Source organism: Salvia miltiorrhiza, chromosome 1 (assembly GCF_028751815.1).
Source record: "Salvia miltiorrhiza cultivar Shanhuang (shh) chromosome 1, IMPLAD_Smil_shh, whole genome shotgun sequence".
NCBI lineage: Eukaryota > Viridiplantae > Streptophyta > Magnoliopsida > Lamiales > Lamiaceae > Salvia > Salvia miltiorrhiza.
The window spans coordinates 28442793-28466106 of record NC_080387.1 but is presented as its reverse complement, the minus strand read 5'-3'; the positions used below and the strand labels follow the sequence as shown (position 1 = coordinate 28466106).

At 39.6% G+C, this 23314-nt stretch overlaps 4 protein-coding genes across 4 annotated transcripts; 2 read left to right on the top strand and 2 right to left on the bottom strand.

The window, feature by feature from the left end:
- Positions 1-1854: 1854 nt before the first annotated feature.
- Positions 1855-5692, bottom strand: LOC131018366 (uncharacterized). Its single transcript, XM_057947099.1, has 4 exons — positions 5153-5692; positions 5019-5079; positions 4779-4923; positions 1855-2298 (listed from the first exon to the last, which is right to left on the bottom strand). Exons 1-4 carry the CDS (start codon positions 5379-5381, stop codon positions 2038-2040), a joined length of 696 nt encoding a protein of 231 aa, XP_057803082.1. The 5' UTR covers positions 5382-5692; the 3' UTR covers positions 1855-2037.
- A 1590-nt stretch (positions 5693-7282) lies between these two features.
- On the top strand, positions 7283-9183 carry LOC131005650 (uncharacterized). Its single transcript, XM_057932668.1, has 3 exons — positions 7283-7838; positions 8172-8524; positions 8614-9183. The coding sequence occupies exons 1-3, from the start codon at positions 7778-7780 to the stop codon at positions 9181-9183; spliced, it is 984 nt and encodes a 327-aa protein (XP_057788651.1). The 5' UTR covers positions 7283-7777.
- Positions 9184-9501: 318 nt separating this feature from the next.
- On the bottom strand, positions 9502-13098 carry LOC131005644 (uncharacterized). Its single transcript, XM_057932653.1, has 3 exons — positions 12912-13098; positions 9948-10492; positions 9502-9834 (listed from the first exon to the last, which is right to left on the bottom strand). The coding sequence occupies exons 2-3, from the start codon at positions 10476-10478 to the stop codon at positions 9502-9504; spliced, it is 864 nt and encodes a 287-aa protein (XP_057788636.1). The 5' UTR covers positions 10479-10492; positions 12912-13098.
- Positions 13099-13903: 805 nt separating this feature from the next.
- LOC131005638 (probable inactive receptor kinase At2g26730) lies at positions 13904-16085 on the top strand. Its single transcript, XM_057932645.1, has 2 exons — positions 13904-15137; positions 15205-16085. The coding sequence occupies exons 1-2, from the start codon at positions 13904-13906 to the stop codon at positions 15894-15896; spliced, it is 1926 nt and encodes a 641-aa protein (XP_057788628.1). The 3' UTR covers positions 15897-16085.
- Positions 16086-23314: the final 7229 nt, after the last annotated feature.

Below are 23314 nucleotides of genomic sequence, written 5' to 3'. Positions count from 1 at the left end.
TACCATGTCTATTTTTTTTTTTTTTTTTTTTTTTTTTTTTTTTTGATCGGGCAAAGTCATGTTAGATGTTAGTAATTAGTTCCCCATCCACTCCAAGAACCACCTTATCTCTCCCTTCACCAAATCCACCTTATATCTCCAATCTCCAATTCGCTCCCAAGAGGGATCGAACCCGGGTCACTTCACTTAAGTGAGGACCCGGTGGCCAGTGGGCTAAGCCCCCTGGTTCATTACCATGTCTATTACATTACAAATAATCTATGAATAGACACTTGGCGAACCCGAGCTAGTAATTGTGGAAATAATAAATAATCACCTGGCCCAAAGTTGATCAATGTTGAATTGGGAGAAATTATTTCTCGGATCAAGACACGCCATGCATCTAAGCAAATTAGTGCTAGCTTCGGAAAACCGAGTGTTTAGCTCTTGTATTGTTAGATCAACAACCTAAAATATTAATAGAGTATTTAGTTTATTATTAGTGCTAGCTTTCAGTTTGTCCCGTTTGTATTTCTTAACAGAGAATTTAGTTTATTATTATTTTTAATTTCTATATTTAAAAAAAAAAATCAAAATTTGGGGGGGGGGGGCTCTAGCCCCCCTGGATCCGCCACTGGCTGTAAAATCGGGTTGCGGGTATCGGGTATACCCTCACCCGTCCCGATACCCGCAAATTTAAAGAGGAGGGTCAGGTGCGGATAGCATATTCTCAAAAATCGCGGGTAGAGGGTACCCGCGGTATACCCGAGAGTACCCGCATACCCGCAATATAATATTAAAAATTAAAATTAAATAATTTTATTTAGGAATTTTAGGAATTAAAATTCCAAAACCTCCAAGCCCTAATCGTTTTCGTTCGTCTCTCTCTCTCATCTAATTTTATTTAGGAATTTTAGGAATATTTAGGAATTTTAGGAATAATTTTGATTGTTGTGCTTGTTTGTCAGCTGTTTATTTATTACTTATTCGTCATAGATTTTATGGATAATCGATGAAATAGAAAGGATATTTTCAAATTTTTTGTGAAATGCGGGACAAAATACCCTCTCATGGGACAAAATATCCTCCAGCAGGATCAAAAACCTGCAAAATTACAATTAAAAAAAATTGCGGGACTGTGAGGGTAGCCTCATACCCGCAGCGGGTATCCGCTGCGGGTATTCGGGTACCCGCAGTATGCAGGAGGGTCGGGTGAGGGTGGGGATTTCGGTGGATTTTGTCCCGCGGGTAGCCGCATTTTGCGGGTAGGGTACCTACGAGTACCCGAATTTACAGCCCTAACTGCCTTATCCTATTTAATTAGTGCAGAAATGATTTAATTAATCATAATACAATCAGCTTATAAATAATAGAAATAAAATGAAAAACAATAAATATAAGCAAAGTAACACTTAAATCACTTTATTATCAATCACATTTAAAACACTAACATTAGCTCCTTAAAATCCGTGACGAAAAGAATTAGACCATGTTAGTTGAGACGAAGAGAGTATATTTTTTATATATATAATTGGATCCACGAACTGAATCTAAACCAAATATGGGTCTCAAAACTCTTGCTCCATATCCAAATTCAAATAATCTATACTAGGTCCGATTTTTGCAAGGTCTAAATCCAAATAAAAGCTTCTGGATCCGCAAGATGCAGTGTGTCATCCCTTGCAACAAAAGAAACACGTGCGACAACGAAAGTTCCCTTTTCCGAACAAGCCTTGCAAATCTGGCGACGAGCCGCATTCCAGTAGAACACGTACCAATTGCTGACAGCACCTCATCTCATCATCACCCGCAATTTCTTCTTATTCCACCTTACACTTTAAGAATAAACGGACATCTGTTTCTACATACATACCATGCCAACCAAAAAAAAATTCTTAACATTCAACCTCCCATTAACATCAACATTAGGTTATACAACATCAAATTAAACTTAATCCAATCTCAACCTCATAAAAATGGAGAAGCAGTTCCAGGTTGGCCATAAAATAAAATCGCGGAGAAATAATAAAGTTGCACAGCGTTTGGTGTTGGAGGAGATTAGCCACTCGACTCACTCCCCATAGCCATCAAGAACTCACCCTCACAGACCACTTCACCGCCTACATACGCTTTCCCTTCCATCTTTGCTATCCCAAAACGCTTCTGTAGCTTCACTAGGTTCATTCTCATGACTAATGTGTCTCCTGCAATCACCGGCTTCCGGAATCTTACTTTGTCCACTCCAGCAAAGAAGAAGTTGTCGCGTGACCCTCCCACTTCTGGTTGTAGCATCACCAGGCCACCTACCTGGGCCATTGCCTGAATCCAGCACTCAACATACATACATCCATCACTTTTTGTACAAAAATAAGCTTTAAACTCTTCTAGTTAGGCTCAAACATCCAAGAAATAGACCATTTACTATAATAAACAGTGGACAAGAATAAAGGAACTGCAGAAATTCTCATTTCCCTTTATACTGGGACAAAAAGGTTGTGTTTGGACAAACACTTCTAAGGCACATTTCTGACAAAAACTCACCCAAGAAAACTGAACTTTTTGTAATTTTAGTAGCATATGCTTTATTTTATCTATTTGTGTATATTTAATGAATAATCATAACTGAATAATCTTAACTTCACTAAAAATTTATAATACGAGTACTAAACTTTCTACACTTTCATTGTTTAATTTCATTTGTAAATGATCAGCCTTTTCGGTGTCAAATCACAATTTTCGACATATATATTAATCCTCACACTAATGTATATTCATAAAACTCACTATGTCGAAGTGAATATATTATAATTATAACATAATACAATAAAAACCCAATTTCGTAATAAGTTAACTCCTATAGTGCAGAACACAGATACGCGCAGTAGTCTTGCCCCTATACTCATTGTTACAGAACAGAACCTTACCAAATACACCCTAAGCAGTATGTGGGAAGATCGTGTAACTTGGAGAATAAAATTATGTGCAGCTGATGATGCAAGTAGCAGTTATGGTTGTTGATAAGCAGGGAGAGACCAACCCTTGGTGTAATTAGTCTTAGAGGAACTAAACTCATAAAGGTTAATAAAAAATAGTAAAATATGAGTAGGGAAAGATGTATCTTTTTAACTTTTGGGCAAAGTGGATAAGTATGGGGTGCCCCTTTCGACAACATGATAACTAAGATTCTAAGAAGTTTGCATAGAATTCTCAAGACGATCAGGCGTTGAAACTCGTTTCTGGAGAGAAATTTGTCAAAAACTGTCGATTGTCAGCAATAAGAATGGTCAACTGGGAACTGATACAACAAATAAAAGAAGATTGGTCAATAGAGAAACTAAGAGGAAAGGACAGTCGATAAAAATCATATTCATTCTTTTGTAATTACTTCCTATATCTTCATCATTACTCAATTAATTTTTTAGTATGCAGGGATGACCCAAGCATTGCCAAGGAAGAAAGAACTAGGCAAAATATGCCACATCCTCATGTAAAAAGTTGAGGATTGTGACAGTATGTTGAAGAAATAAATTCACGATTTACTTTCTGAACGAGAGGCATGTGCTCCATCTCCGTGATATTATGGGACCTCCCAACATTAATCATAGATTTGTGAAGTAGCCACGGCACAAGCCTAAAGATGCCATAGATGCTAAGAGGACAAAAATGTATTTCTCAATAATATATGAACATTAGGAAAGGCATCATAGAAACTTAAAGAACTTATTAACAACTCTGAGACTGCAAGATTTGATCTACATGTTTTATGAACTCACAATAAGTCTCAATGTTAACTACCTAAATTCATACACTGAAGCTTCTAATAACAATTATTCAGAAATGCTACTAGACTCATCGTGAAATTGACCAATCAATTGCCTAATCTAAAATCATTTATCTAGTAGCAATACAGATTACAGAGAGAGAGAGAGAGAGAGAGATTTAATCTACCCTTCTTTTTAGTGGTTAGGACTAGTCGGATTACACTTGCAGGGGCAAGTTTCATGCTGACCATGTTAGAGTCACTAATACCAAACTTCAACCTTTGCTCTCGAATCATTAAAAACTTAAAACATGTAGCTTTTAGTTTTCAATCTGGGAATTTTAAAGGTTCCTAAATAGCTCGTAGGGAAAAGCAATGATCTATTACAACTTTCAGTTTTTCCTGTAACATGACAAATACAATGCCATATATTAATTGTGACAGATGTATCAGTATTAGCATCTCCGTTGCATCAGGAAATTCATCTAACTGGTACTGGTGAAGAAACTACTATTGTGCACATCTCAGAATTTGCAATCAAGTCATTCAATATAGCATGGCCGCCTCACATCATTAATTCTCTAAACTCTTCAGCTTTAACAACAAATAATAATCACTTTCCAGTCAACTACCAACCACCTACTATATATCAACAAGATTCAAAACTCTGCAGTCTAAAGACAAAGACACAAAAAGGGAGGCTTTCAGAACCCATCACAACTAAAGCACTATTGACCGGCTGTTTACAGTTGACCTAGTTTTGCAATAGCAAAGATGAGATGAGATGACAAAGGATTGGAACAGAAAGACTTTTGAATTCATTTATAATACCTTTTAATTAGCATGATTCCTATGTCATGAAAATTGTTGTTAGCATCATCAACTCACATCCTTGCAGAAATTTAAAACATGCCATAAAATCACAAATCGTCCCAACCAATACTAATAAAATGGAACAGAAGCTCAAGCAAGACAACAAAGCTTCGATCAAAAGATGAAAAACTAGCAATGAATTCAATAACAAAAACTAATGACACACCTCAACCATGAGCACACCAGGCATAATTGGCCTTTCAGGAAAATGCCCAGGAAAGAAATTATCATTTATCGTCACGTTCTTGATGGCCACAGCCGACACCCCAGGAGTGTATTCAATCACTCTATCCACAAGCAAAAATGGAAACCTAAAAAAAAAAATGATGAGTGAAATTTCTAACAAGCATTGCAAAACAGATTGATGGAGTAAAATGTTTTAAAAATTAAAGTAGATTTCACGAACCGGTGAGGCAGAATGTCACGAATCTGATTGATATCCATTACCGTCGGAAATGCGGGGAACTCTGTAGAGAGAGATGGCCACATGAGACGCGAGTAGCTTCAATGAAATAAAATAAATAAATAAATCAGTCATACTCAGTTCAATTGGGGTATCAGCAGAGTGGGATGAACCGGCGGTGGAGGTGGAGCTGACGACAGAACTCATGCGGATCTTCCTTGAAGGCGCGGAGATTATATCTGATTTGGGGGCAACAAAAGGTTGCTTGAAGGGAAGCGACACCCCGGCAATGCTCTTGGTGGAAATTGGAGACGACGAAGAGCTCTGAACGGAGAATAAAGATTGGGAGAAAACTGTGGACGCCATTGCTGAAGGATTGCGGTTGCGAGAGTGTGAGAAAAGGGTATTAATGTATCGATGGGGCGACAAAATTGATGTGGCCGCCAAGGTGGGTTGTTGAGTTGTGGCGATTTGCAGGTAGGATTTTGGGGGATTTATGTTATGTTATGAGAGTGTGATGATAACTATGCTACTTGTGGAAATATCGACATCTTTATGTATATTTTGACCCATTAAAAACTTATTTTATTTTCAATATAAATAATGAATGAACAGCTTTAAAGACTGCCAATTCACATGTGGAGCTCTTCTCCGTCTTAGTTATTATCGAAACTCACATATCTGTCCAAATATTTTTTAGCATGATATTCTTTTTCAGAATATTTAAAAGCGTTTTCTAAAAAAGGAAAAAAGAACAAGCCAAAAAGGACATTAATTTATGGTTAAAAAATAAAGCAATGTTGAGCTTTAAAGAAAAAGGAAAAATGAAGAAGCAAATTTAAGCTAGAAATACTTGATTCGCAAATCGCAACCTACTGTAAATTTTTTTCAGCTCAATATTTTTAAAATTTGGACAATATCGAACCACTCACTTAACCCGGACCCAACATCAAACTAATCCAATTTTCAATACTGCGGCTCTATCTCTTTTTATTTTTATTTTTAAATTATTACACCAAAAAAAAAAAAAAACACACTCACACTCTAACCTTATAGGTGACTCCCCGACCTATTGATTGATTGAAGGAAAATCGTCTTACCAACAGGCTGGACTTCATCGTCACTATCTCTTTATAATTTATTGTAACTATTAGTAACTAAAAAAACCGCAAGAATTTATATCATATTGTGAGACATATTCATATTTACTGGCACACACAATTGTTGGGATGCTTAAATTCATTTATTTGGGACTTAGGGGGTGTATTCGTTCAGGATTTTAATAGATTTCTGCAAACTTTTAAAATCTAGGTGTATTCGTTCAAGACTTTTAAAAGTCTATGAAAATCTAGAGGTATTCGTTCAAGACTTTTAAAATTCTATAAAAATCCAGAGATATTCGTTTTAGACTTTTAAAAATCTATGAAAATCTTGAGGTATTTAAAAATTTATGGATTTTAAAATTGGACTGATTTTCGTTGATTTCATTCAAAAAATACACATGAACAAATCCGACCTCCGACCACGAAAATTCGAAAGATTTCATATTTCAGCGCTGGCTGGTTTCCAGCGATCGTGGCTCGAAGAAGCCAACGACAACTGGCACCCAGCGATCGCTGGGACGAGAAGATTGGCATTCATGGTTGCGTCTTCCCTCTTTATCCATGAAGAAAATATCAGGATTTGTATTACCGATTTCACCAACAGTGCCTCCACATTCATGAAAAGACATAACCACCTATGTGAACAAATAATCAGATAAAAACAAAAGCAACGTCAACAAAGTCAATATGAATTTCAAAGCTAAACTCAATCACTCACTTGCAGCTTGAGATCAAGATCTCGTACAATCTGAAACAATTTCTTATAGCCGGACCAGTTATATTGCTGAGGGGTATGTGTTTCAACTATGCCCCACCAGCAATCAACCATAACACCATCAACATTAATCGATTTAAGGATTCTCAGTTGGTTTATCAAAGCCAGCGATCGCTGGCTCCCAACGATCGATGGGAGCTGTTCCAATGCTCAATTAACTCCAACGAGCGCTGGGATGGTAGATTTTAAATCCGTAAAAATCACGTCAAATTCTTGTTAAAATCCCTACAAAATCTATTCATAATCTATTTAGAATTTCAAAATACATGAAGAATCTGTGTGGAATCTGTAGATTTTTAAAATCCATAAATTTTAAAAATCTACAGAATTCCTGAACGATTACACCCCCTTAGATACTACCTTTAGGCCGTGTTTGGTTAGTTAGGTAGTTTATGCTCACATATGCTAAATCTGGTTATCTTTCGTGGCTAAGCCCACTTTACTAATGTATATTTGTGTTTGATTCGCAATATATAAATGCCTTGATAAGTATTTCGCATGTTTGGTTCAAACGGTAAAACATTGGATAACAAATATAATTGATGAATATACCCCCATTATATTTTCGAAAGTACTATGATGCCCCCATTTTTTGGCGATTCTTATACCCCATTTTTTGGCGATTCATCATTCCAATTTTTCGCGCGCCCCAAATCAGCGAAGGATTTTCTTCATCAGTCCAGATTTTTCGCGAGCCCCAAATCAGTGTAGGATTTTTTTCATCACTCCAGATTTTCTCGCGCCCCAAATCAGTGTAGGGTTTTTTTCATCACTCCAGATTTTCGCGCGCCCCAAATCAGTGTAGGGTTTTTTTCATCACTCCAGATTTTCGCGCGGCCCAAATCAGTGTAGGGTTTTTTGGCGCTATTTATATCCTCAAATCAATGTTGTGTTTTTCATTCTTCCAAGTCATTTTTCGCGCAACAATGAGCTCTGCGATGCAAGGTAAGTTCTTCTACTCTATAGTGATTATTTCAATGTGTTATGAATTTTTGCTAGATTCAGAATCATTTGGAACTGATGACAAATCTTGTAGTATTCTTTGCTTTAGTTTCGCAAATATGAGGCTGATTTCTTGTGAAATATCATTAAGCCGTAGTTTTTGTATATTTTATCTTATGTTCTGTTCTATTTGATGGCATTTTGATATTTTGCTGAACTAGTATTTGTTTGTGGTGTTGTGATGTTTTGTGTTAAGCAAAAAACATAAAACAAGGGCTTTTATTAATCTGACATATACATTGGTTGAATTTGGGATATCTATATTCCATTACATAGGCAACAGTGACATGGTTCGTGCTCGTGGCAACAAAACCGATAAGACTCGTCGGAGTTGGACCATGAGAGAGGAAGAGGTTTTACTTGCGGCTTTGAAGGATTTAGTGGTGCAGGGATGGAAATCTGATAATGGTTTCCGAGCAGGTTACCTGAATAAGTTGGAGGATGTCATGAGGAAGGAATTCCCAAATACCGATTTGAAGGGGATGCCCCATATCAACTCCAAGACAACTGCCTGGAAAAAGAACTACTACTCCTTATCCGCTATCCTAAACAGGAGTGGAGTTGGCTTCAATCTCAAAGGAACCCACATGATTGAGTGCAATGATGATCAATGGCAACAAATCGTGAAGGTAAACATGGGTATATACATATGGATTTTTTAATTCTGATTTCATATGGGTTTGTGACAGTTGAGGTTACGAATTTTGTTTTTTTTCAGTGCGATGCAAATGCTAGGTTGATGAGGTTCAAAAGTTGGCCTCACTTAGATGATTGGAGTCTGATTTTTGGCAAGGATAGGGCGACGGGCGAGCACGCCGAGGATGTGATGGATGCTGTGAATGACCTTCACCGCAATCCAGATTTGACTCAACCCCATATTGATGAAAGCTACCATGTGCAACTAGATGATGCTTTTTCGGAAGATATATCGGAGGACAGTGTGAGTCAAAATCAAAAAGGGGAAGCAACTTCAAGAGGGGCCTCTAAGAAGAGGAAGGTGAATGATAATCTGCCTGGAATGCATGAGCTATTGGTCGAAATCAATCGCACCACTGACAAGAGGCTCGAGACCATAGCTAGCAGAATTGGCTACGACTTTGATCTTTCGAAGGCGAGAAAGGAAATTTTTGCACAGTTAAGCCGCTTTGAAGCTTTGTCTCTCAATGACAAATTTGACGCTTGTAAGTTGATTACTAAGGAAGTGGAGAAGCTTGACATCTTCACCAGCCTACCTGATGAAGCCAAGGAACAGTATGTGCTGCGTATTCTCGCAATGAGATACAACTAGCTTTGAATCAATAGGATTTTGGTGTCGTTTTGTCCTTGGTTTTTTGCATATTCTTATGTTTTAACTTTGCATTTTGTTGGCAAACATTCTTGCAAATGCCTATGCGCATTTTATCCCTTTTTTTATGTGAATGTTGCCTATGTTATGAATTATTCGACATATTTGGGAATTTAGTTATGAATTATTCGGCATATTTTGATTATGATCTTGTGGAAGATTAGCTTTTAACTTATGAATTATTCGAATATATGTTGAACATATTTGTGGAATGCATTTTTTTGTTTTCATGTAATTTGATCTATTTAACTTGTGTAGTAATTACTTATGTGAAAAGCAACATGTGTAGTAATTTGATCTACATAACCGCTCCTGTTTGTATTGATCTTGTTCAGTGCAATAGAAAAGATAGTTTTCATAGAAAATGAGGTAAGCTAAGGAAATGTCATCCCTTCCTATTACTGCATCACGTAATATTCTAGAGTCTGCTGCTGAGCCTTCCCATCCAGGGAGGACATATGCAAACTTCATGTTCCGGTCACAAACAGCTAGGGTGTTTGTAGATATTTGGCCTTTCCGGGTCCTATATCTTGGCTTATCCATATTGCTAACTGTGACATTTATGTAGGTGCCATCTAAAGCACCTAGACAGCCCTATTCACAACAGATTGCAAACAAGAAAAAGGAAATAAAACTATTAGAAAAACCAATCAATAGTAGGATATGATCAAGCAAACTGAGATATTTCAAATGATTTTATTGTGTACCTTGAACCATTTCCACCGACTATCTGTGCAATCATCCGGCACGGGCTCAGGTTTCACAAGCAAAATCACATGTAATCGCAAGATAGCTCTTAAGACAACATGAATGTAATGTGAAATTGTTTGCCCCGACCTCCAAAAATTGAACCTAACAACTCTATTTTTTTTGTGATGAGCTAAAACAGACAAGAACATTGCAACTTGTTCTTCTACAGTCACATATCGCTTATCTTGCAGCCCCCCCAATTGTCTTAATAGAATGCATAATCTGCCAAAGGCATTGCGGTCCATACGCAGATTAACTATGCAATCTATGTCACTTACAGCCACCATCCTATTCAAATGTTTTACTTGGTCTGGGATTCGGGGAATGATTCGATAGGGAGCCACATTCGTATTGCGCTTTCTCTTTCTTGCTGTATGGTTAGCAATACATTCGAATACAATGAACAATTGATGAATGTGTTGACGCATTATCTCTTGTAGTATTATGAAGACATAGTCCTTATCAGACAGCTTAAGTGGAGGCGGCATACCGATGTTATTATCTTACAGAAAAGAAATAGCAATTTATCAGCACAACAGCACAATTCACAATCAAAATCGAAAACAGAATATCATAATCCAGTAAACTCAGAGCATGCTTCACCCAATTAATTAAAAAAGTCAAATAATGCATACAACATTAGAGCATGAATATTTATTTGCCATTTCTTTTCATGTTGCTGTGAGCTCTAAAATTAATGATATATATTTGCTTTCTTTCTTATCAGCTCATTGATCTATTTGTCGCCACCCATATTGTTGTTCCCGTAACTCTTCTTTGAGAAAAGAGGCACGACGGTGAAGCGACAATCGGCAGAAGAGACACGACCGTGAATACATAACAGCGCTGGTAGGCGTCCATTGTTTTGGCCATAACTCATTCGTTATGGGTCGGATTAATGTCAAACCAATACTGATTTCAAACTAACTCAGAGGGCTACGACTATGGTCGGGCCGATCCGCACGATCCCGAGTGCATCGTATTTGAAAATTGTGCGGTTCAGAACTGCTTCCGAACGATGAATCGGGTATTATGCGCACTTTTTCTTCGTTACAAGTCGGAATGCCTTGATTCTTTCACCTTTGGAACCCATATGTCATGGGAAACATACAGTGACGTTCCAACCACGCTCCGACCGCATCTCGGTTCGGGCCGGGAGGGCGAGATCGCTCGGTGCATGGATTACCAGTCAACCTGCCCGATAATTTTTCAACGGACTGGAATTGTGATTTGGACAGTTCAGTATTGTTGTGGGCCTGTGAATTAGCTTTCCAATGGCGCAAGAATCGTCCCAATCCGTCGAGTAACGAAGGAGATACGGCCAAAAAAGTGATTCACATATAAAATGAACGCATAAGCTGCAATTTCTCCATATAAATTTGTCCATAGTCGCCAAGAGAAATGACGAATAATCAGAATTAAATCAAATGCTGGAACCAATTACAAAGAAAATAAAAATAGCTCACAACATAGAATCGATTTATCAGAAACCACAGTCAATGAAAGCGAAACCCTAGAATATTACTCCCTCCGTCCCAATATTCAAGTCTCCTATTCCTTTTTGGGCCGTCCCAATATTCAAGTCTCCTTTCCTTTTTTGGCAATAATTAAGCAAGGCTTAGTAAATTAATTAAAGGTCTCCACCCACCCCCAATTTCATCCCCACCCTTGCTCTCTCTCTCTCTCTCTCTCTCATCTTCCTTCCGCCGTCGCCACCACCAACCTCACGCCTTCACCGGTCTTCCCTCCTCCCGCTTCCTCCCGCCGCCGCCACCAACCGAGCGCCTTCACCGGTCTTCCCTCCGCCCTCTTCCTCACGCCGCTGCCACCACCAACCTCTCGCCTGGTCTTCCCTTCGCCCTCTTTCTCCCGCCGCCGCCACCATCAACCTCGCGCCTCCACCGTTCCTCCCGCCGCCCTCTTCCTCACGCGGCCGCCACCAACAACCTCGCACCTTCACCGGTCTTCCTTCGCCCTCTTCCTCCCGCCGCCACCACCAACCGAGCGCCTTCACCGGTCTTCCCTCCGCCTTCTTCCTCACGCCGCTGCCACCACCAACCTCTCGCCTGGTCTTCCTTCGCCATCTTCCTCCCGCCGCCACCACCAACCGAGGCGGCAGCTCTGTTGCAGATTTGGGGGAAAAAAATTTGGATCTTGACGAGGCGCCGCCGCCTCCTATCTCTCCACCGCCTCAACCCTCTGCATCCACCGCCTTCACCTCTGATCTCCTCCGCCTCCACCGCGGCAGATCTGCTCGAATTTTCCAACGCCTCACCACCACCGTTCCTCTTTTCGTTTTCCGTTCATAATTTTCGGCCACATTTTGATGGTAATGCTTCACTGGATCTGGGTTTTCTTGGTTTTTCCAAAAGGTGTTTCATTTTCTTCAGTTTTTTAGTAGCATTGCATGTTCATAAAAGCATTTGGTTTATGCTGCTTGATTTTGGGCTCGATTTTGAGAAATTGAGTGTGAGGAAGAGAAATGGAGAGAATGACAGTGAAGAGGAAGGGGGAATTGACGCCGACCGAAGAAGGAATAAGGGCGGCGACTCGCCGGCCCCTCAGCAGCGGCAGCGGCGGCGGCGGATTCTGGAGGAGGAAGTTTTGGGGCTGAAGAGAGAGAGAGAGAGGCGCAGTTAATTATGAAATAAAATAACATTAATTAAAGCACTAATTATGTGGTCCCTATTAATTTAACATCAACTTTACCTCTCCTAAATACACGTGCCCAAAACAAAGGAGACTTCATTATTGGGACGGAGGGAGTAAAATTCAAAGCAATTTTGAACTTAAAAATCGAAATCGGAAATACAACGCAAAACAAAATCGATTTAAATTGGTGAAAATGTCGTATAAACAAGCTTCAGAGGGATTTAGATGGATATTCAGATAACTTGGAGAGGATAGGTGAAAGTGTGTACCTTCGAAAAAATGGAGAGAAAGCTTGACTTCAGTATCAGAGAGAAAGAAATGAAGACGAAAAATGAGCGCCACAATCTATTTTCGATTTTTTTGATGTTTTCGAAGAGGGCATCAAAGGGAAAATTAATTCTAAGCGGGATGCCCGTGAAAACTAACCGAGGGTGGGCTGCGGTTTCCTTTGCTTGTGTAAACTCCACTTTTAGTCCGAGCCTTGCGATTTAAACGGGCCATGCATTAAAAGATAGCAGGAAACCAAACAAAAAGTAATTGCTGGTTAGCTTTGCTAATAAAAAAGTAATTGCTGGTTAGCTTTGCTAATATGGCCTTAAACACCCAATCAAACACGCCCTATAGTTCCCCTTATTTAAAGTAATCTAAATACATTATTTACTATATCGTGAAAAAAAAAAAAAAAAGGATGACGGAAATAGGTTAGGTACTTAATAAGAGTATGGGGTCTGGTCTAAGATGGCTTAATTATTCATTATTGTTATGATACATAGTTTAAAAAAATTAATAGTACTTTTTTATCACAATTATGACACATAGTACACGTGATACAAATACACGATTGAATCTAATGCGATGACCATGTAGCCCCTCATGGATTTTGTATTTTTTTTTTTTTTGGCAACCCTCATGGATGTGTTTTATTTATCCTAGATATATCACCACACTGTATTCCCAATACTATAGGCAACTAAAAAACTCACCTAATTAATCTGCTGTTCTGTTTTACACATTCAATTCCATAATTTTATTACAACCACTAGAGGTAATATGTTTTCAACCTTCCAGCACAAAACAAGTGGTGAAAATAACTAAAACTGCCCACAACATATGGACACACTTCATTGTGTTCTCAGCTGACTACTAAACTTCCAAACTTTCTTGTTTCCTCCTACAAACCCAACTTATAGCTGTCTCAAACAACACAACTTATATCACTTCCAACACTTGGAATTCTTTCAAAATCCTCTACATCTATACAATGCACTCCTCCTCTAATCTCACCAACTTCTTCCTACTCACTGCAGCTCTCCTGGTCCTACACACACGAGCCGCAGCCGGGGATGATGGCAGCGGCTTCCACGGATATGAGAGGGACGCGCTCTTAGACCTCAAGGCGCGCCTCAACAGCTCGTTTCTCGACAGAAACTGGACCGGCATCATGTGCTACATGGACAACACGCCCTACTGGTATGGTGTCCAGTGCCTTAAGGGTCGAGTCACCGGCCTCGTCTTGAACAGCATCGGCCTCACCGGAGAAATCAAGGCGGATGCACTTGCCAATCTCACCGAGCTACAAACTCTTAGCTTCAACAACAACTCCATCAGGGGAAGCGTGATGGACTTCACAGACAATCACAAGCTAAGAAGCATAGACCTATCAAGAAACAGATTCTCTGGTGAGATCCCATCATCCCTCTTAAACCTCGATTCCCTCGAATCCCTCCAGATTCAAGACAACGCCTTCACTGGTCCCATCCCAGGATTCACCCACTCCAGATTAACAAGATTCAATGTCTCCAACAATGATCTTTCTGGTGAAATCCCACACACCAAAACTCTTGAATCGTTTGGCCTTTCATCCTACCTAGGCAATGCAAACTTGTGCGGCCCTCCCACTCCAACACGCTGCAGCTTTGATGGAAAACAGAGTGTCTCGGAAGCAAATAGCGATCAAAGTTCGGGCGAAAAGGGCCACTCCAGCGGGATTTTAGTGGCGGTTCTGGTGGTGGTTGATGCGGTGGTGATGGTGATCATCCTCTTGCTCTTCATCATGTACTACAAGAAATACAAGAAGCTGAGGAAGGAGATGAAGGAGAAGGAGATCCCGACTAAGGATGAAGAGCACGACAGCAGGATTATGCAGAGGAGGATCCCGGAAGGGGAAAGGGGGAAACTGGTGTTCATGGAGAATAATGAGGGAACGACGACGTTTGATCTCGACGATCTGTTGAGAGCATCGGCTGAAGGGCTGGGAAAGGGAAATTTCGGGAACTGCTACAAGGCTATGATGGAGGTGGGGCCAGCTGTGGTGGTGAAGCGATTGAGAGATCTCAAACCGTTAAACAAAGATGAGTTTGTGAGACAGATCACAGCCATTGCTGATCAGAAGCATCCTAATTTGTTGCCTCTTTTAGCCTACTTCTACTCCAAGGATGAGAAGCTCTTCGTCTACAAATTTGCAGCCAATGGAAATCTTTTCAATCGCCTCCACGGTAATTAATAATCATGAAATCTGCAAATTGATTGTGAAAATTTGCCCTAATTGGAGTGATATCGCAGGAGGAAGAGGAACGAGAGAGCGATTCCCTTTCCGGTGGAGCTCGCGGCTGGCGGCGGCGCGCGGGGTGGCGCGAGCACTAAAGTACCTCCACGGCAACACTCGGTCGCAGACCGCCGTCCCCCACGGGAATCTGAAGTCGTCGAACGTCCTGATCGACGAGAACGACGAGATCCTGGTGGCCGACTACGGGCTGACATCGCTGATCGCGCTCCCGATCGCGGCGCAGCGCATGGTGGCGTACAAGTGCCCGGAATATTTATCGCAGAAAAGCGTATCGAAGAAGTCGGACGTGTGGAGCTACGGGAGCCTGCTGCTGGAGCTCCTGACGGGGAGGGCGTCGGCGCACTCGGCGGCGGCGGGGACGAGCGGGGTGGATCTGTGCAGCTGGGTGCACCGCGCCGTGAGGGAGGAGTGGACGGCGGAGATATTCGACGCGGAGATGGCGGTGCACAGGGGGGCCAACAGGGGGATGTTGAGGCTCATGCAGATCGCGTTGAGATGCTGCGATAGGTCGCCGGAGAAGCGGCCGGAGATGGGGCAGGTGGCGGCGGAGGTGGAGGAGATAAAAGCCGGCGGCGAATCGGAGGATGAGGAGTACTCGTATTCGTCGTATGATCGGTCGCTGACGGATGATTCAGTCTCAGTTTCAATCTCAGCCTCAGCCTCAGCCTCAGCGGCTACGTCGGTGTGAATTGGAATGCATGCCAACTTATGTCAATTTTTCAAACCATCTTTTTATTTCGTCTTACTACTTGTACAAATTCATTACATGATTTTATAAGTCATCAAGCATTGTATTGTAGAGACAAATCTGTCATTTTTATTTTTGAAAAGCCAAAAACAACATTATAGTATATAATACAATTATTGATTCTTGCTCTCTCCTTATCTGCGTGGCTTCATGAAAGTTTTTATCACTCTTCTAAGTGGCTTAATGAGAATTTTTATTTTCATTTAGCCTCTCCTTATTTCACTCTTCTACGTGGCTTAATGAGAGTTTTTATTTTCATTTATCTACAATTAGTACGCTCACCTGTGTGATACACAAAAAACATCGAAATTAAACGATATTCTTATTTTATTTGAAGTAGTGTATGTTTATAATGTTATCAACTCAATGAATATTATATTAAATTTAATGAGTATCTTATAACAATATTAAATTACAAAGAAAATAGTAGAATTATGATAACTGAAGGGTGTGACTGCAAAGCTTATAGTCTTCAGGGGCTTATTAGCAATTACTGAGAAAGGATCTAAGTTGCAATTACCACAGCTTTTATATAGCCGTTAAAACAGAATTGCAGCTGAAAAAGGGGTGATTATCTTAGTTCTGATCTTTCTCAGATGAAGGGCTAAGATTGAGTTTACTTGCTTGGTTTATAAGCTGATAATTTGTAGTTAGAAGAGAGATAGATTTTATCAGTTTTCATCACGAGAGAGAGATAAGAATTGGAGAGGAAAGTGAGATAGAACTTGAGTTTGTTTCTATATTTTTCTGCCAATTGTTCTTGCTGTGTTGAAGATACCTTTTGTTGATCTGAATAAAATACTTGTTGACCCTCCGTGGACGTAGGTCTCTTTTGAGACACGTACATGCTTGCGTCCGATTCTCATTTTCTTGGTTTTCGTTTCAATTCTTGAATCAAGTTTATGATCTGATTTGGTAGTCTGGTTTCATTGATTGAGTTGATGTGTGTTTGTTGATCGCTGCAGCTGAGTTCCAACATTTGGCGCCGTCTGTAGGAATCGAACCTACGAAGAGGATTAACGCCGACAACATCAAGATAATCGGAGAAGATGTCTACCGCAAAATTCGAAACGTAGAAATTCACCGGCCAAAATGACTTTGGATTGGGGTGCATTAAGATGCGTGCGATCCTTACTCAGCAAAGACTGGTGAGCGCTATAATAGGGGAAAAAGTGCCCAAGGAAGAAGGAGACAAGCAGAAGCACGAAGAGATCTTAGAAAAGGCGCATAGTGCGATCATTTTGTGCCTTGGAGATAAAGTTCTTCGTGAAGTAGCTAAATGTGAAGGAGCTGTTGAAGTATATACATGAAGCAGAGATTGTATGCCAAAGTCATTGGCCAATCGCCTTTACATGAAGCAGAGATTGTATGCCTATAGAATACAAGAAGAGAGAAACATTTCAGATCAACTAGAGGAATTCAATAAGTTGCTGGATGATCTTGCCAAGATAGATGTAAAAATAAAGGATGAAGACAAGGCCATCATCCTCTTAAATGCGCTGCCCAAGTCTTTCGAGAATTTGAAGGATGTCATGTTGTTTGGTAGAGAGAAATATATAACTATAGATGAACTTCAGTCTGCATTGAAGTCGAAGGAGTTGCAGAAATTGCATGAAAGAAATGGGACTGAACCTGTGGGGGAAGGACTAAATGTCAAACAAAAGTCCAAGAAACCATACCAAGAGAAGAAGAAGTCATCTTCAAATAAGGGAAAGAAGGAGGCAGGAAAGGAGACGAGAAAATGCTTCCATTGTTACAAACCAGGTCACATAAAGAAGAACTGTTTTGAATGGAAGAAATTACAGTCAAATGAGAGAAATATGAAAGATGCAGCAGAGGTAGCAGTGGGTTGTGATGATGCACAACTTTTGAATGTGACAAACATGCAGATTCAGGATGAATGGGTGCTGGACTCAGGTTGCAGCTATCATATGTGTCCACATAGGACATGGTTTTCTGATCTTAAGCCCACAAATGAAGGATCAGTCATGCTGGGGAATGACAACCTATGCAAAGTCAAAAGAATTGGATCAATAAAGCTGCAAGTTCATGATGGAACTACAAAAATACTCACTGATGTCAGGTATATACCCTCACTCAAAAGGAATCTTATCTTCCTTGGAACTTTGGAAGAAAAAGGTTTTGAGTGGAAGTCTGACAATGGAGGTCTAGTAGTATTAAAGGGAAAGAATGTTGTCATGAAGGGAGAAAGAGTCAGAGGACTATACTTCCTCATTGCAACAACCATCTCTGGAAGTGCAGATGTCTCATAGAAGGATGATTCAAATCTTTGGCACAAAAGGCTAAGGCATGTGGGAGAAAAGGGGTTGCAAGAATTGCAGAAACAAGGTATACTGAGAAACTCAACCAAGTTTAAAGTTGAAACTTGTGATGAGTGTATACTGGGCAAAAGCCAAAAGCTACCTTTTGCCAAAAGTTCTTATACAGTTGGTCGACCCCTTGAATATGTACATGCGGATTTGTGGGGACCCTCAAGGACTGATAATATTGGAGGAGAGAGATGGTTTCTCAGTATTATAGACGATTACTCTAGAAAGCTATGGCTATATGTCATCAAAAGCAAGAGTGATGCATTCTCAAAATTTAGAGAATGGTGTTTGGCTGTTGAGAATGAGAAAGAAGTGACAGTCAAGTGTTTAAGAACAGACAATGGCCTGGAGTTTATGTCTGAAGAATTTAATAGTTTCTGCAGAGAAAAGGGTATAAAAAGACACAAGACAGTACCTTCAAACCCTCAACAGAATGGCATCATTAAGAGAATGAACAAGACTTTGCTAGAAAGAGCAAGGTGCATGTTGAGCAGTTCAGGTTTATCTAAGAAGTTTTGGGGTGATGCCATGACTACTACTTGTTACCTAATCAATAGATGTCCATTAAAGTCTAAGAAGTTTAAAACACCAGAGGAGATGTGGACTGGGAAGCTTGCAGAATATGGATATTTGAGGATATTTGGATGTCAAGTTTTTATCCATATAAAACAGGACAAACTTGATCCAAGGGCACTAAGATGCATAATGTTGGGGTATCCTAAAGGAGTTAAGGGATACAAGTTATGGTGCTATGAACCAGGATACAATAAAGTCCTAATTAGCAGAGATGTTGTGTTTAAGGAGGAGGTGATGCCTTTCTTGAAGCAATCTGATCAGCAAAAAGATGGCAATAAAGCCAATATACAAAGCACTCAAGTTGAGGTGGAGATGCAGAGAAACAATGGTACTCAAGAAAATGACTCATCCTGCTCTGAAGATGAACATCAGACAGAGTCAGATCAAGCAACTGAAACAGAAGGAGATAATAGCTATTGGCTCACAAGGGATAGGACCAGAAGAAACACTAAACCACCTATCAGATATGGTGAAGCTGATCAAATAGCTTATGCTTTAAGTTTGGCCGAATAGATAGAGTACCTTGAGCCAATAACCTACTCAGAAGCTGTAAATGGGCCAGATAGAGAGAAATGGATTAAAGCAATGGAAGAGGAGCTGGATTCACTGATGAGAAATGCCACATGGATATTAACAGACAAGCCACACAATCAAAAAGCAGTTGGATGCAAGTGGACTTTTAAGAGAAAATAGAAATGAGCAAATTTGGAAATGAACAAGTAAGGTACAAAGCTAGATTGGTGGCTAAGGGATACACTCAAAAGGAAGGGATAGACTTCAACGAAGTGTTCTCACCAGTGGTTAAGCATTGCTCCATTCGAATTCTACTAGCCATGGTTGCTCAATATGATATGTTCTTGGAACAGTTGGATGTTAAAACTGCATTTTTGAATGGGGATTTAGAAGAAAAGATATATATGGTTCATCTAGAGGGATTTGTTGTGCCTGGAAGTGAAGGAAAATTCTGTCTACTCAAGAAGAGTTTATATGGATTGAAGCAATCCAGTAGACAGTGGTATAGAAAGTTCGATGAACACGTGTCAAAGATAGGGTATACCAGATCAGCCCATGACAATTGTGTTTATATGAAGTTTTTGAAAGGTGTACCAGTAACATATCTTCTACTTTATGTAGATGATATGTTGATTGCTAGCAGGAGTGAGGAAAAAATCGGCATTTTGAAGAAGAGTTTAAAGGATAGATTTGAAATGAAGGAGTTGGGAACTGTAAGAAGAATCTTTGGTATTGATATTCACAGAGATACTGATAGGGGTCAGTTGTGACTTGGTCAAGCAAATTATATCAAAAGGGTCTTGAGAAAGTTTCACATGGAGAATGCTAAAGAAGTAACTACTCCTTTGGCTCAACATTTCAAATTATCAGAAGTTCAGAAACCAAAAGATACTGAAGAAAAAAAAGCTATGGAAAGGTTGCCTTATGCTAGTATTGTTGGAAGTATAATGTATACTATGGTCTGTACTAGACCAGATTTATCACACTCTATCAGTGTGGTTAGTAGATACATGTTAGATCCTGGTAAATATCACTAGGAGGCGCTCAAATGGATAATGAGATACTTGAAAAATGAAGCTGGCAGGTTTATCAAATTTGAGAAAATTGATGAGTATGAAGGAGACCCTTTATTGGGGTATGAAGATTCTAATTATGCCACAAATTTGGATAACAGGGGGTCACAATCTGGATACATTTTTACACCTTTTGGATAAGCCATTAGTTGGAAATCTGCATTGCAAAGTGTGGTGGCGCTATCAACCACAGAAGCTGAGTACTTAGCAGCAACAGAAGCTGTGAAGGAAGGAGTGTGGTTGAAAGGAATGCTTGAAGAATTTGGGGTGTATCAGAGATCAGTCACTGTGTTATGTGATAATCAAAGCGCCATACATTTGTGCAAGCATCAAGTTTTTCATGAAAGGAGCAAGCACATCGATGTAAGGATACATTTCATAAGAGATTTGGTAGATAAAGGTCGGGTGAAGATTGTGAAGGTATCTACATTGGATAATGCGGCTGACATGTTAACTAAAGCATTACCAGCTCCAAAGCTCAAGTATTGCATGGAGTTGGTGAAGCTTCTTGATCACTAAGAGTAAAAGGGAAGCCCTTTAATGGGGCAGAGATGAGGGAAAGCAAAGTGTTACAGTTCAACTCAAATGCTTCACAGTCAAGGTGGAGATTTGAAGGGTATGACTGCAAAGCTTATAGTCTTCAGGGGCTTATTAGCAATTACTGAGAAAGGATCTAAGTTACAATTACCACAACTTTTATATAGCCGTTAAAACAGAATTGCAGCTGAAAAAGGGGCGATTATCTTTGTTCTGATCTTTCTCAGATGAAGGGCTAAGATTGAGTTTACTTGCTTGGTTTATAAGCTGATAATTTGTAGTTAGAAGAGAGATAGATTTTATCAGTTTTCATCACGAGAGAGAGATAAGAATTGGAGAGGAAAGTGAGATAGAACTTGAGTTTGTTTCTATATTTTTCTGCCAATTGTTCTTGCTGTGTTGAAGATACCTTTTGTTGATCTGAATAAAATACTTGTTGACCCTCCGTGGACGTAGGTCTCTTTTGAGACCGAACCACGTACATGCTTGCGTCCGATTCTCATTTTCTTGGTTTTCGTTTCAATTCTTGAATCAAGTTTATGATCTGATTTGGTAGTCTGATTTCATTGATTGAGTTGATGTGTGTTTGTTGATCGTTGGAGCTGAGTTCCAACAATAACAATAACACAATTTGATTTTATTTTATAGCATATGCTATAATAATTGTTTTTTCGATCTGTACTACTTTGAATATTGTTTCGATTTCATTATAAAATTGACAACTTGATTAAGACATAATGTAACTTATTTTTCTTGTTGTTTTTGATTAATTTATCATCTTGCCTTTATTTACTACAATTGGCAAATGAAAAAACTTACAGTAATTTTATCATCTATGTCTTATATATATATATATATATATATTTAATTTGATATATATTGAGTATTTTATTATAGATCAAATTATATAATTATTAGTTAGAAAAGAAAATAAATAAATGAAATGCAAAAAAGAAATTAGAAAGGGATAAGTTTGGCTCATTTTGATTTTTGAGTCATATCCACTTTTCTGAAGTGGGATCAAAGACGAATAATTAGGCCGAATGAATAACGAAGATAGTTAAAAACAAAACTAAAATTTGAAAAAAGGCGGTAATATTTTACCGTTGTACTGCTGCTTTTATATATAATATAGATATAGATTCTACAATTGTACTGCTGCTTTATATATAATATAGACTCTACAGGTTTTACCTTTAACAATAACATCTACATGGCCAATGTACATCCTACATAGCTTATTTTATTTTAAAAAATACAAAATAAATATTTCTCTCTTCCAAATCCCAAATCCAATTCTCTTTTTCCCGACTCCCACACTAGACTCCCCCCTTCCTCCACTACAATTCCCCGTACTCCGACCTCAAGTTGGCACTGCCGCTCCTCCCTCCTGTCGTTTCTCTATTATTGATAGAAGAGTATTGACAATAATTAATTTTATTCACTATTAGAATCATGACTATTTTTTATTTCTACCATAATAAAATAATGGGGTTATTGCCGTAAAATACATCAAGTTTGTCAATTTTCTGGTTTATATCATGAGCTTTTTTTTTTTGCCAAAAAATACATGAATTTATGATTGATTCTTAAATATCCCATAAATTGTAATTTCGCCCAAACTAATCTGAGGTGGCTACCGGAATTGCCAACGTGGCTGCCGGAATTTTCAAATCACACATACACACACTTCTCTCTCTCTCTCTATCTCTCTCTCTCACACACACACACACGCACACACATCCACTGCGCCACACACACGCGCGTGTAGCCCCTCCCCCTTCTTCCTTCTCCAGCGACGATAACGTCGCCGTCGCCGCCGCCCTCTCATCCCTTAACCATCCCTTGTCTCTCTCTCTCTCTCTCACCGTCTCCCCCACCAGCAATTTCTTCAAAAACTCAACCAAACCCACCAATTTCACCATGCTCAATTATAGATCTGCAAATTGGAAAACTTTGGGTGAAGGCGGCAGAGATCGAGAGGGGAAGTGGTGGCAGCGGGGTTGGTGATGAGCCCATGTTTGTGCTCATTTTTCTTGTGTGTTTTAGGTCTAGATAGAGTCTTTTTCCTTTGTTTTGCTAGAGTCAGTCGCCTGGGAGGGCGTAGTTCCAGGGCAGCCCCGTTCTTTGGGCAGAAGGCGCTTTTAAGGCATAATGCTGCTGCATTCCACGAAAGAGGCATGAGTTTGAAGCAGAGGAGTTTGGGACACTCAAAAGCTTGTTTTGAAGACCAAAAGTCCGAAAAGCAGGATGTTGGGCAAACCGACCCTTTTGCCCATAAGTACCACGCGGGATCCAGTTGCATCGGAAGAAGGTTCTGGGCATAATG

What these genes read in the sequence shown, in the direction of transcription:
- LOC131018366 (XM_057947099.1), bottom strand. Translation starts at nt 5,381, where the DNA reads ATGGCGTCCACAGTTTTCTCCCAATCTTTATTCTCCGTTCAGAGCTCT. An exon ending in CGTGACATTCTGCCTCACCG is followed by an intron (nt 4,924 to 5,018) that starts GTTCGTGAAATC and finishes TTTTTTTTTTAG; the next exon opens with GTTTCCATTTTTGCTTGTGG. An exon ending in CTGGTGTGCTCATGGTTGAG is followed by an intron (nt 2,299 to 4,778) that starts GTGTGTCATTAG and finishes TGCTGGATTCAG; the next exon opens with GCAATGGCCCAGGTAGGTGG.
- LOC131005650 (XM_057932668.1), top strand. Translation starts at nt 7,778, where the DNA reads ATGTTGTGTTTTTCATTCTTCCAAGTCATTTTTCGCGCAACAATGAGC. An exon ending in AATGAGCTCTGCGATGCAAG is followed by an intron (nt 7,839 to 8,171) that starts GTAAGTTCTTCT and finishes TCCATTACATAG; the next exon opens with GCAACAGTGACATGGTTCGT. An exon ending in AATGGCAACAAATCGTGAAG is followed by an intron (nt 8,525 to 8,613) that starts GTAAACATGGGT and finishes GTTTTTTTTCAG; the next exon opens with TGCGATGCAAATGCTAGGTT.
- LOC131005644 (XM_057932653.1), bottom strand. Translation starts at nt 10,478, where the DNA reads ATGCCGCCTCCACTTAAGCTGTCTGATAAGGACTATGTCTTCATAATA. An exon ending in GTCGGTGGAAATGGTTCAAG is followed by an intron (nt 9,835 to 9,947) that starts GTACACAATAAA and finishes TGTTGTGAATAG; the next exon opens with GGCTGTCTAGGTGCTTTAGA.
- LOC131005638 (XM_057932645.1), top strand. Translation starts at nt 13,904, where the DNA reads ATGCACTCCTCCTCTAATCTCACCAACTTCTTCCTACTCACTGCAGCT. An exon ending in TCTTTTCAATCGCCTCCACG is followed by an intron (nt 15,138 to 15,204) that starts GTAATTAATAAT and finishes GTGATATCGCAG; the next exon opens with GAGGAAGAGGAACGAGAGAG.